Consider the following 13,588-nt stretch of genomic DNA (forward strand, 5'->3'; position numbering starts at 1 on the left):
GTAATCTTTTATTACTATTTTTTAATATTCCTGTTGTATCTGTATTTATCTGACCATTCTCTTTCTGTATCATATTTAATTTTATCAACCTTCTTTTTCCTCGACACTTTTGTTAGAGTTTGTCAATCTCATTTATCTAGTCAAAGAAACAGCCTTTGATTTTGTTAATTTTTCTATTGCTTTATTGAGCTATAAAGGGTTTTTTAATTAGTATATAATTCTTATACTAACAAACTCATCCTTTTTAAAGTGTACAATTCACTGGTCTTTTAGTATATTTACAAGAATGTGCAACTATTATCACTATTTAATTTCAGAACATTTTTGTTACCCCAAGAGAGCACCCATACACATTAGTCAGCATTTTCCATTTCCTTCTTTTGCTCACTGATCTGCTTTATGTCTCCATAAATTTCCTATCCTGGATCAATCACATAAATGGAATCATGCAATATGTAGTCTTTTATGGCTGGCTTCTTTCACTCAGCGTAATGTTATAAAGGTTCACCCATGTTGTAGCAGATATCAGTGCCTCTTCCTTTTTATGGTGGACTATTATTCCATTGCATGCATATAGCATATTTTGTTCATCCATTCATTAGTTGATGGACATTTGAGTTTCTGCTTTTGGGCTATTATGAATTATACTGCTACAAACATTCATGTACAAGTTTTTGTGTGGACGTATGTTCTCAGTTCTTCTGAGTATATAACTAGGAGTCAAATGGTTGGGTCATGTGATAAATCTATGTTTAACTATTTGAGGAACTGCCTAACTTTTCCACAGTGGCAAAACCATTTTACATCCCCATCAGCAAAATGAATAAGGGTTTCAATTTCTCCACATCCTAGTGGCTATGAAGAGGTATCTCATTATGGTTTTGATTTGAATTTCCCTAATGACAAATGATGTTGAGCATCTTTTCACATGCTTATTGGCATTTGTATATCTTCTTTGGATAATGGTCTATTCAAATTCTTTGCCCGTTTTTATTTGGGTTATTTGTCTCTTTATTGTTGATTTGTAAGAGTTACTTATATATTCTGGATACTGGACTTTTATCCACTTCCTTTGAACAATTTCTTTGGCCAAGATTTTATGAGTAAACTCAGGGAATAGCAGCATTTAGAGGAGGCAGTAAATGAGGAATAGTGCCAGTCAGCTTACGTATGTTTTTATCAACTGTTTACCCCATCAGGGCTCTGGCATTGCCTGGATTTTACCATCCCAGCACCGAAGCTTTGGGTCTTCGATAAGATTTCTGCAATAAACCCCTATTTTTAGTCCATGATCTTGAGGATATTCCTGATCCATCCGTACTTCATCTGTAAAATGGAGATATTATCCTTGATGCTTCTTTTGAGGACTATATGATATAATGCACTCGGCTTATAGTTGAAATAATAGATCCTCCTCCTCTCATTTTAATGTTTATTCCCACATTCTGCCTTCCAAATTCTTAATCTCACATATTCTCACTGTTTAAATATAATGAAGGTTTTCTTCCCATACTGACTTTGTTTGGCCTGCCATGGGAAGAACTACTTTTGCCTAGTTAGATATGTATGTTGGATATATAAATATTATGTATGTATGTAGTTATCTATCACCAGCCTTCTAGCATGACTTTATGTCCCACAAAGTTAAAAACCAGCCCTAAGTTAAAAGCTAGCCTTCTTTTCTGATTGCATTTCTGAATATGGCCTGTGGCTTATCATTTATTTCCCAGACATTGCTGAATGAACTTTTATCCTGAAGCTTCATTTGTTTAAAAGAAGATTAACATAAAAGAATCCTCACTAGAGCTCTGAGGAAGATATATTACTCCATTTTTTTCTAGACATCTCGTAGCAGAAAGCACATATTTTATTAAAAAGATTCAAAAGACTATTGTTTACAAAAATGACTCACGAGGGCTTCCCTGGTGGCGCAGTGGTTGAGAGTCCGCCTGCCGATGCAGGTGACACAGGTTCATGCCCCGGTCCAGGAAGATCCCACATGCCGCAGAGCGGCTGGGCCTGTGAGCCATGGCCGCTGAGCCTGCGCGTCCGGAGCCTGTGCTCCGCGGCAGGAGAGGCCACAACAGTGAGAGGCCCGTGTACTGCAAAAAAAAAAAAAAAGACTCACAGAAACCTGATTCAAAATTGATTTCTAAAACATTATAGTGGGAAGAATAAGTCATAGAGTGGACATACGAGGAACTGGGGAATCCTTTTTTAGTCAGTGTCTGATATACCCAATCTTCTAAAAATCAATTTCAGTCTTGACCATTCTGGGATAGTTTGATAGGGAAGCTATTCAGCCAAAAAGGATGCTCAATAAGGAATCGTTAGCTCAGCATATAATATCCACACAAGGGAAGGGGTAATTTTAGAAAATTAAGAGCCCCGTATCTCAAAGGTAAGGCATTCCTAAGGTGATATTTTTAGTTTTGTATATGGTTTCTCTTTTATGCACATAAGGCTTCTCATTTTCAAAAGCCTTGGTTTGGCTTGAGGTAAAATTCGGTTACTTTTAATTTTGTATCTTTTCCATAGCGGTGTAACTCTGTGGTCAAAAAATCTTATTCACCCTTCATATGAATGTGGCTGACTTTTTTTTTTTTTTTGAATTTTTGAATTTTATTTTACTTATTTTTTATACAGCTTTTTCTTATTAGTTATCTATTTTATACATATTAGTGTATATATATCAATCCCAATCTCCCAATTCATCCCACCACCACCCCCCCCGAATGTGGCTGACTCTTCCTAACATTGTTTGGAGGAGGGCTGAGAACACTATTACTATTCTGTCCACATGGTAGCCACCTAAATTCTGGTTACACTGATGAAAGAAAATATTCATAAAATTCCATATTCCAATTGGAATTCCTTATACTACCAAATGAATTGACCTTAACGTGAAGAACACGTTACACATATAATGATTTGCTAGAGGGCCTTCATATCTACTCTTTATACCATTTGATTCTCATCACAAACATGCTATATAACTGATCCAAGGCTAAAAATGACTAAAACTCCCATGACTCTTCCTGCTGATGGTTTCTCTGAGCTGGTACAGAGTTAAAAATGTAATTTCTACAAATGAAAAATTGCCTTTACTGAAATTCAACAATTTCATGGTAATTATCCATCCATATTTCCTTTTTATTTGCTTTCATTTGGATAAAATTTCATTTAATATCATCAAATAAGTTTTCTTTGGGGCACAGTGATTTTCACATTGTCAACTAATAACCGGTCAGGTGTGTGTCTTGGTGTTTCCCAGAATCACCCTTTTTTCCTTTTCCTTTTCAAGTCAGTACTTTCCTTCTTAGCTTCAGGAATATTTTATACTGAAGAGGCAAAATATCTCCAAGATTTTTAGAAAAAGAAATTTTGTTCTTAAATCTGTGGCCAACTTTAGCTGCCAAAACTCAACCTCCTATTTACTCATTCACTACAGGAGAGCTTACAAACCAAGCTCTAATCTCACCAATTCACAAAGAGTTCTGGAAATCCCACATACCTGTGGGTGGGATCCACTGAAAGGAGGTAGACAGGTGGCTCTCCTGCTTAAGCAGGCATCAGAATCACCTGGTAACTTGTTAAAACAAACTGCTGATTCAGTAGGTCTGATCTGGGCCCAAGAATTTGCATTTCTAGCAATTTCCTGGATGATGCTGATGCTGCTGATTCCATGACCATGATCTGAAAACCGCTGCATAAATCCCTGTGCATTAACCTCCAATCTGGAAAGATACTGACTTTTCTCAACACACACCAACTTTAAGGTTAAAAAGATTAGAAAAACAGCGAAAACCCTCAAGAATTCGTTTGCAGCCCTCACCTATTCTAGAGATCCTGGATTCCATAATCACTTGCTAAAGTCACTGCTACTGATTCTATGGCCTTCTGGATTCTGGATCCTTTTCCCTTGCCAAGATTTTCAGAATTTTTCACATTCCCTCTGCTTCATTACTAGACCACTGTTGCCCTTGTCTCAGTATCACATTACTGTTACTGATCTTCTGATTCGGATAAAAGCCCAGTGAAGGAAAAACTTAGCTCCTTTTCTGAAGGCAGATGCAAACTGCTCACGAGGTCATGATTTCTCTAAAGCACTTTTAAGAGTTCAACACTTATTAGCAAGTCAGTAAGTCCCTTTTCATTTTAAAATCTCTCCATACTCAGAGGGAGGGGGCAATCTGGTATTAGCCTCTCTGGTTGCAAACACTTTAATAGCTTGTGAACAATTCTGAGAGGTAAAAACACATCCTCAGTAGACTAACGACTGCAATAGAGACAGCATAAGGGCAGGAAAGGTGGGAATGTGGCTGGACTCACATCCCCTTACAGTCATCTTAATTTATTCCTCTGCACTCCAAGCCATTTACAATACACTTAAAACATAGCTTAGGCTCTATTAGAGTCCCTGGCACAAAGCAGGTTTGCACAAAGCACTGTTTTTTTGGTCATGGAGCAAAATCATGTACTGATTACCTTATGTCTAATACTGTATGTGAGATAGTTCAGGGAGCAGTCATGAGTAATCGTTATCAAAGCAAAAAAACAAAAAACAAACCCTTTCTGAATGATCTTCTCACAGCTAACACAATGATTTAAGACAATGACAAAGCATATTAACAACTACAATTAATTTATGGTAAAAAGCAAGGATTTAAAAGCACCTTGTTAATACAAGGTAAAAACACACTGTATTAGTTATCAGAGATCACCTGTTTCACTTGTGCTGCCCAGTCTCCATGTAACAGAGTCCGCGAGGAAAACTCAGTTGTTACAATATCCAAAACGATGTGGCCATCCTAGCGCCTAAGTAGACGGAGAACACGTGTCAGCCATGCTTGCTATTGTCTGGTTTTAGCTCCCTAATTTACACTTGCCATCTCTGAACCTCTAAGGCCTCTTCCCCTGTCACATTTGGAAAAAAGAAAACCTCATACTGTAGAGCAATGAAATTGATTTCCATTGGCCAAATATAACAGGAAGCCTTCTTGCTTCAAAAGCTCACCTCGGGGTTTCCCTCAGGGTCTTCCCTACCTCAGGCACCAGAGGCCACAGAAGCAAGAAAGGCCTTTGTCAGTCCACACACAGACCAGAATGAGTCAGGAGCGGCCTCTTCCGCTTTCCTCACCACCTTCTTCCCCTCTCGTTAGGAAAAGCTCTCATTTCAACACTTAACACTTGTTGACTGATGAGACCTCAGGGTAAATGAATGCCAATGCTTCATCTCAACCAGGTATTTACTTTTATATAGCTTATCATGGGTTAGAGATTGAAATGCTTTCTCGCCTTACGGGGATTTTAGCCATCAGCAAGTAGATGGAGTTTGTAGGGAGCACCTAAGAACCACTTTCTGGAAATGGAGGGGAATGTGATGGGTAGGAGGCAAGAGCCACAGGACAGCAGTGCCCCAGAAACACAGCCTCAGGGACTGGAGCCCTTCTTTCCCCAGCACGAATATCTCGTGCAGTCTCAGCCTGAATGCAGAGGGTTTCCTTTCCTTTCCCACCCTTTGACCCCACCCAGCCCTGCACCAAGTACTCAGATGCCAGCCTCCTAGGCTCATTTGGACACATGGGGGTGTTTCTGGTTGTCACAAGGACTGCGGAGTAACCCTAGCATTTTCTAGACTTCCTTGCTCATCTTTCCAAACTGGGCAGAGGGGGTCGGGATCACTCTATGTGTGCGGATCAAAGGCGGTAGCTTTGCATTATGGCGTGCATGTGTATGAGGGGCCTAATTTTATTTTCCTTCCAATGTTATTGAGATATAATTGACATATAGCACTATCTAAGTTTAAGGTGTACAGCGTAAAGATCTGCCTCTTCTACATCATGAAATTATTACCACAATAAGTTTAGTGACAACCATCGCCTCATATAGATAGAAAATAAAAGAAACATTTTTTTCCTTGTGATGAGAACTCTTAGGGTTTACTTTAACAACTTTCATATATAACATACAGCAGTGTTAATCATATGTATCATGTTGAACATTACATCCCTAGCACTTATTTATTTTATAACTGGAAGTTTGTACCTTGTTACCACCTTCAGATGCCCCCTCTCCCTACCCCCGCCTCTGGGAACCACAAATCTGATCTCTTGTTCTATGAGCTTGTTTGGGTTTGAAGTATTATTGACCTACGACACTATGTTAGTTCCCATTACACAACATAGTGATTCAATATTTCTATACGTTCAAAATGATCACCACAATAAGTCTAGTTGCCATCTGTCACCATACAAAGATATTACATTACTATTGACTATATTCCCCACATTGAACATTTCATACTTATGACTCATTTATTTTGTAACTGGAAGTTCATACTTCTTAATCTCCTTCTTTCTCTCATCCCCCTTCTTCCTTCCTCTCTGGCAACCACCCATTTGTTCTCTGTATCTATGATTCTGTTCCTGTTTTGCTATGTTTGTTCATTTGTTTTGTTTTTTAGGTTTCACATAAAGGGAAATCATACAGTATTTGTCTTTCTCTGTCGGACTTTTTTCACTTAGCATAATACCCTCTAGGTCCATCCATGTTGTCACAAATAGCAAGATTTCATTCTTTTTTATGGCTGAGTAATATTCCATTGTGTGTGTGTGTGTGTGTGTGTATATATATATATATCACATATTCTTTATCCATTCATCTATTCATGGGCACTTAGGTTGCTTCCATAACTTGGCTATTGTATATAATGCTACAATGAACAGTGAAGTACATACATCTTTTTGAACTAATTTTTCATTTTCTTTGAATAACTACCTAGAAGTGGAAATGCTGGATCATACAGTATTTTTATTTTTATTTTTCTGAGGAAACTCCATACTCTTTTCCATAGTGGCTGCACCGATTTCCATCCCCACCAACAGTGCACAAGGATTCACTTTGCTCCACATCCTCGCCAACAGTTTTTATTTGTTGTTTTTTTGATAGCCATTCTGGCAGGTGTGAGGTGGTGGTATCTCATTGTGGCTTTGATTTACATTTCCTTGGTGATTAGTGACGTTGAGCATCTTTTCATGTGTCTGTTGGCCATCTATTTGTCTTCTTTGGAAAAATTTCTATTCAGGTCCTCGCCCCTTTTTTAATTGGGTGGTTTGTTTTTTAGATATTGAATTGTATGAATTCTTTGTATATTTTGGATATTAACCCCTTATTGGATCTATCGTTTGCAAATATCTTCTCCCATTCAATAGGCAGTCTTTTCATTTTATTGATAGTTTCCTTCACTGTACAAAAGCTTTTTAGTTTGATGTAGTCCCATTTGTTTATTTCTGCTTTTGTTTCCCTGGCCTGAGGAGACATATCCAAAGAAATATTGCTAAGACCAATGTCAAAGAACATATACCTAAGTTTTCTTCTAGGAGCTCTATTGTTTTAGGTCTTACATTTAAGTTTTTAATCCATTTTGAGTTTATTTTTGTATAAGGTGTGAGAAAGTAGTCCAGTTTTCCCAACACCATTTATTGAAGAGGCTGTCTTTTTCCCCTTTCTATCTTCTTGCCTCTTTTGTCATAGATTAATTGCCCATATAAGTGTGAGTTCATTTCTGGGTTCTCCATTCTGTTCCATTCATCTATGTGCCTGTGTTTGTGCCAGCGCAGTACTGTTTTCATAACTAAAGCTTTGTAGTTTAGCTTGAACTCAGGGAGCATGATACCTCTTGTTTTGTTCTTTTTTTCTTAAGATTGTTTTGGCTATTCAGGGTCTTTTGTGTTTCTATACAAAATTTAGAATTATTTATTCCAGTCATGTGAAAAATGCCAGTGGTGTTTTAATAGGGATTTCATCAAATCTGTAGATTACCTTGGATAGTATGGTCATTTTAACAATATTAATTCTTCCAATCCATGAGCTTTTTATCATGAAAATGTTCAAATATGCACAAAAGAATAGTATAATCAACTAGCATATCACTTCAGTCCTACATGATTCAGTGTGCATTTCTATAACGTAAGAACATTTTCTTACATAAGCACACCACCACTGCTACCCTTGATAAAATTCCTTGATATCATCTAACATCCAGTCCATATTCAATCCTGAACTGGAGAGAAATATTTTTATTTTGTATGGATAGCAGGAAAACTAATGATATAGAAAAAATGATTATAGTAATATGATTATAGATACTGAACAACTATCAAAGGGAAATGAAACTTAAAAACATTTGGTTTGTTTAGCTGTATTAAAACAATACTAATTAAGGCAATTTATTCAACTGCTTGATATTTATCCCCAGTGACAACAGATCATCATAACAATTATGCATGTCATTAAATGTGCCCAGGATTACAGCTGGAATCAAATGGAATGCACACAAGTAGTACAGGAATCTGCTTGCAACTTGAAAAATGTTTACTTCGAAAGAAATAGAATTGACCTGGATAATCTGCGTTCAGACCCAGGGAAGTGTAGTTGGTACCAAGAGTACAAAAAAAATTTTGAACTTCATCAAACTCCTGACAACCTTCTCTCATTACCTTTGCAATGATACATTATACTCTTAGCTAGGCGAGAAAAACGCTGATATGAAACTACAGCACCAGTATGAAAATGCAATTGTTCTGGGACCTCTGAGGAAGAACTCTTTTCATATGAAAATCTTGGAGCCTGGAGGACCAGTTTCGCACACTGTAGTTGTTTAATAACTCCTCTTCCTTCTCCTTCTCCCTATGCCCACCTCAGTTTGCAGGACTGCACAGGTGAGGGTTTAGAAAACCGACCTGGAGCAAATTCCTTCTCATGACACAGTCTGTCATTTGGAAAACACTGATGGTTACATCAAAAGGCTTTCTGCAATGTTACTGCACTACCTTCACAGCAAATTTGCACAGTCCTTTCTAAATTTAGATTTTAAAAGGATGTACTTATTTCAAAGGAAAAAGGATTAAACAGAAGGTGAGGGGGAGCTCCAGGCACTTAAGTCTCCTTCCCCTCTGGCAGTGAGTGTTTGCCATTAAGGCAGCCTCAGACCCTTGTTCTCATCCTCTCCAGGCCTTGTGTCCACTTGGTTCTTTGGACACAGAATCTAGTGAACTCAGGGACGCCAACTTACCCCAGTGGTCAACCAGGACTGTCTTAGAATCCTTCTGGCAAAAGTAACCTCGGAAATGTTGACCTCAACTCATTACTGAGGTTGTAAGCATAACTGAGCAGCTGTTGTTAAGTTCACATTAGCCACAGCCTTCTGCAAAAAGGGGAAGAAAGAAAGAGGGAGTGAGGGAGGGAGGAAAGGAGAGAGGGAAGGGAGGGCTGAGCTTGGAAATGGACTCTCTGAAACCAAAATACTGGTGAACTTGTTAAAGACTTTTAAGTCTGACAGGCCAGCTTTCCCAAACCATGGCAGCTGTAAAGGGAATATAATTATACTTAGCAGAAGCCACCAGAATTTTGAGGTTACCCTAAATTTAAAGCTTCTGGGAGACTTAATTAAACTTAATGAAAACCATAGCTGCTAAACAAAGATGTTGTAGCTCCCACTTAGTTATTCCTGAGAAAATTAAGTAGCAATCATGAAGACATACCTCAGCTTTCACATTTAAGCCACTAGGTAGTAATGCCCAAAGTCTATAAATAAGGTAATGCTCTCTTCTTTTCATTAGCTAGTAGTCAAACTACTCATCTGTTCCTGTAAGAAAGAAAATCAGAACTAGAACAGAAGGAAAAAATAAGAGGAGAGAAAAAGGAAGTACAGGGAAGTTATCCTGAGTGTGATATAGGGTAATATCCTAGCCAACTTCAAACACTTGAGCTCCTCCACCATCCCCACCACTCCCTCCTGTGGCATTTCTTTTGTTTTTTAAAAAATTGTATGTTGTCTGCCATTGCAGAATTAGTACCCAGTTAGTTCAGGTCAGGATGGATATCTGTAAATCACAGCACCAGAATATGTGGCTCGTTATGCTCCCATGGTAATCTTACTTAACCTGGACTATTTATATGTAGAAATAATCATGATGCTTTTGATGGATTTGAGCAACAGGATGGTAGAGATAGAGTGAAACCTGACCCCAGGCAGAAATTCTACTCTCGGACTAGTACAGGGAGGAGGGGGAGATGAAGTGGCCTAATCTGCCTTCACGGAGGCCAACCAGACAGTCCAGGACGGGGTGAGCAAACAGTAATGTGTATCAGAATCCCCTGGAGGGAGATTGCGAGACCCTGTCCTGAGAGTTTCCGATACAGTAGGTCTGAAGTTGGGCCCCAAAACTTGCCTCTCTAACAAATTCCCAGGAGATACTAATACTGCTGGTCCAGAGACCATATTTTGTTTTTATTTTTTTTACTTTTAGTTTTTTTGTTTGTTTTTTGTTTGTTTTTAATTGGGGTATAGTTGTTTTACAATGTTGTGTTAGTTTCTACTGTACAGCGAAGTGGAGTTCCCTGTGCTATACAGCAGGTTCTCATTAGTTACCTATTTCATACATATTTGTGTATATATGTCAATCCCAATCTCCCAATTCATCCCACCACCCCCATTTCCCCCTTGGGGTCCATACATTTGTTCTCTACATCTGTGTCTTTATTTCTGCCTTGCAAACCAGTTCATCTGTACCATTTTTCTAGATTCCACATATATACGTCAATATACGATATTTGTTTTTCTCTTTCTGACTTACTTCACTCTGTATGACAGTCTCTAGGTCCATCCACATCTCTACAAATGACCCAATTTTGTTCCTTTTTATGGCTGAGTAATATTCCATTGTATATATGTACCACATCTTTATCCATTTGTCTGTCAATGGGCATTTAGGTTGCTTCCATGACCTGGCTATTGTAAATAGAGCTGCAATGAACATTGTGGTACATGACTCTTTTTGAATTATGGTTTTCTCAGGGTATATGCCCAGTAATGGGGTTGCTGGGTCACATGGTAATTCTATTTTTAGTTTTTTGAGGAAGCTCCATACTGTTCTCCATAGTGGATGTATCAATTTACATTCCCACCAACAGTGCAAAAGGGTTCCCTTTTCTCCACACCCTCTCCAGGATTTGTTGTTTCTAGATTTTCTGATGATGCTCATTCTAACTGGTGTGAGGTGATACCTCATTGTAGTTTTGATTTGCATTTCTCTAATGATTAGTGATGTTGAGCATCTTTTCATGCATTTGTTGGCCATCTGTATGTCTTCTTTGGAGAAATGTCTATTTAGGTCTTCTGCCCATTTTTGGATTGGGTTGTTTGTTTTTTTGATATTGAGCTGCATGAGCTGTTTGTATATTTTGGAGATTAATCCCTTGTCGGTTGCTTAGTTAGCAAATATTTTCTCCCATTCTGAGGGCTGTCTTGTTTATGGTTTCCTTTGCTGTGCAAAAGCTTTTACGTTTCATTAAGTCGCATTTGTTCATTTTTGTTTTTATTTCCATTACTCTAGGAGGTGGGTCAAAAACATCTTGCTGTGATTTATGTCAAAGAGTGTTCTTCCTGTTTTCCTCTAAGAGTTTTATAGTATCCGGTTTTACATTTAGGTCTTTAATGCATTTTGAGTTTATTTTTGTGTACGGTGTTAGGGAGTGTTCTAATTTCATTCTTTTACATGTAGCTGTCCAGTTTTCCCAGCACCACTTATTGAAGAGCCTGCAGAGACCATATTTTGAAAACCACAGGTCTAAGACATACTGTCTCAGAAGTTTAGAAAACAGAGGCATGTTTGGGAAATGGTTGGTATTAGGTGAATCCAACCCGAAACATAGAAGATACAGTTGAGACAACTAAGCTAGCAATGATAGAAAGCGGATGGGTAATGGGTGAGTCCCAGAAATCTGCCCCATAAGGGCAGGCCCTTCACCATCAGATGAGGAGTAAAGTCTCACCCTAGGAAAAGTGAACAGAGCCGGGTAGGGTCCCATAGCCATGATAAACCTGCTGAAATCAGATCAGGACCTCAGCCCTCAAGGGAACCAGCCAATATGTTGTAGGAGGTCCCCAGGGGCTGATGGAATGAATCTGGGACAGAGAGCTTCAGGGAAGGGAAGCTGGGAGCATCTCCTACCCGAAAGGAAGATCTGACCCGTCTGCAGGTAGACTGGAACACATGCTCCCTTTCCTGGCATCAGATCTTTGATAACCAGGACCCACCCCACACCCCACACAGACAAACTCTTGCCTGCAAGTGCTCCAGGCCCTGACAACCCCTGTATAAGTAAGCAAAGCGCCTGCATCACTGAACTCTACACTCATCTGACTACATTTAGAGCATTGTCTCTCCCAATTTAATGACTCATAAAACACAGAACTATAAAGTGGTCTTATTAAAACATATTTCACAGTTAGCTAGTGGGAAGCAGCAGCATAGCATAGGGAGATCAGCTCGGTACATTGCCATGACCTAGAGGGGTGGGATAGGGAGGGTGGGAGGGAGGCTCAAGAGGAAGGGGATATGGGGACATATGTATGCATATGGCTGATTCATTTTGGTGTACAACAGAAACTAACACAGTATTGTGAAGCAATTATACTCCAATAAAGATCTATTTTAGAAAACATATTTCATATTCATTTTCATCTAACTCTTAAAACAACCCCAAGAGATGCACCAAGGAAACAGTCAAGAGGAGGGATGCTCAGGAATCACAGGACTGGCTCTCAGACCCACCATTGTGTGAAATTGGGATTGGCCTCCTGACCCCAAGGCTAACATTGTTCCCCTTAGTTCATGTTCCCTCCCTTTTGAAAGGATTTGTTTGTGGGGGTTTTTTGGGGGGAGGTGGCTTGATTTTATGTATTTATGTACGTATTTTTATTAGTTCTTGTGAAATTTTTTTTTAATTTTTAAATTTTTATACAATTTTTAAAGGTTACTTTCTATTTACAGTTACTACAAAATACTGATTATATTCTCTGTGTTGTACAATGTATCTTTTTTTTTTCAATTGAAATATAGTTAATTTACAATGTTGTATTGGTTTCAGGTGTACAGCACAGTGATTCAGTTATACATACATATATATCTATTTTTTTTCAGATTCTTTTTCCCTTATAAGTTATTACAAAATATTGAGTATAGTTCCCTGTGCTATACAGTAGGTCCTTGTTGGTTATCTATTTTATATATAGTGGGGTGTATATGTTCATCCCAACCTCCTAATTTATGCCTCTCCCCCACACCCCTTTCCCGTTCAGTAACCATAAGTTTGTTGAAAACAATTTGAACCAACTCTACAGGAGAAATTTAATCTCTCCTGCTTCATTAAGCAAAAACAAAAATCAACAGATTATACCAGAAAACATATTTCATCATTACACTCAATTATGTGACACTTAGCACAGCCTGTTTTCCTAAGGAAGTCCCTCCCTGCCTTAGGAAAAACAGAGTTCTCTATCACTAGAGGTAACCTAGAAAAGGCCACACAAACACCCGCCAGGTACATCAAAGAAGGAATTCAAGCATCCAGTGGGATGGATATTGACTGATGTTTCGTTTTATTGATTTTAAATTCTCTTAATTTCTCTATTAAGCTCGTTTTTAAAAACAGACTCAACATCCCTATTACCATTTCCATAATTTTTATGTGTAAAAGGTTTCTGTGGGCACAGTAATTTTAAAAGACAATGAAAATTCAG

General features: G+C 38.4%; 1 protein-coding gene across 2 annotated transcripts in view; it reads right to left on the reverse strand.

The window, feature by feature from the left end:
• Positions 1–4,724: 4,724 nt before the first annotated feature.
• HSD17B4 (hydroxysteroid 17-beta dehydrogenase 4) overlaps positions 4,725–13,588 on the reverse strand; it is a 111,019-nt gene continuing 102,155 nt past the window's right edge. Inside the window, exon 24 of one of the 2 annotated variants that reach the window (XM_082621190.1) lies at positions 4,725–4,818. In XM_082621190.1, coding sequence (XP_082477316.1) covers positions 4,777–4,818 — 42 coding nt within the window. In that variant the 3' untranslated portion in view covers positions 4,725–4,776. Of the gene's footprint in view, positions 4,819–9,545; positions 9,650–13,588 lie in introns of those variants that run through there. The other variant, XM_082621191.1, reaches the window with a different exon arrangement.

Source organism: Mesoplodon mirus (genome assembly GCF_964341445.2).
Source record: "Mesoplodon mirus genome assembly, chromosome: 5".
In the NCBI taxonomy this organism is placed as follows: Eukaryota; Metazoa; Chordata; class Mammalia; order Artiodactyla; family Ziphiidae; genus Mesoplodon; species Mesoplodon mirus.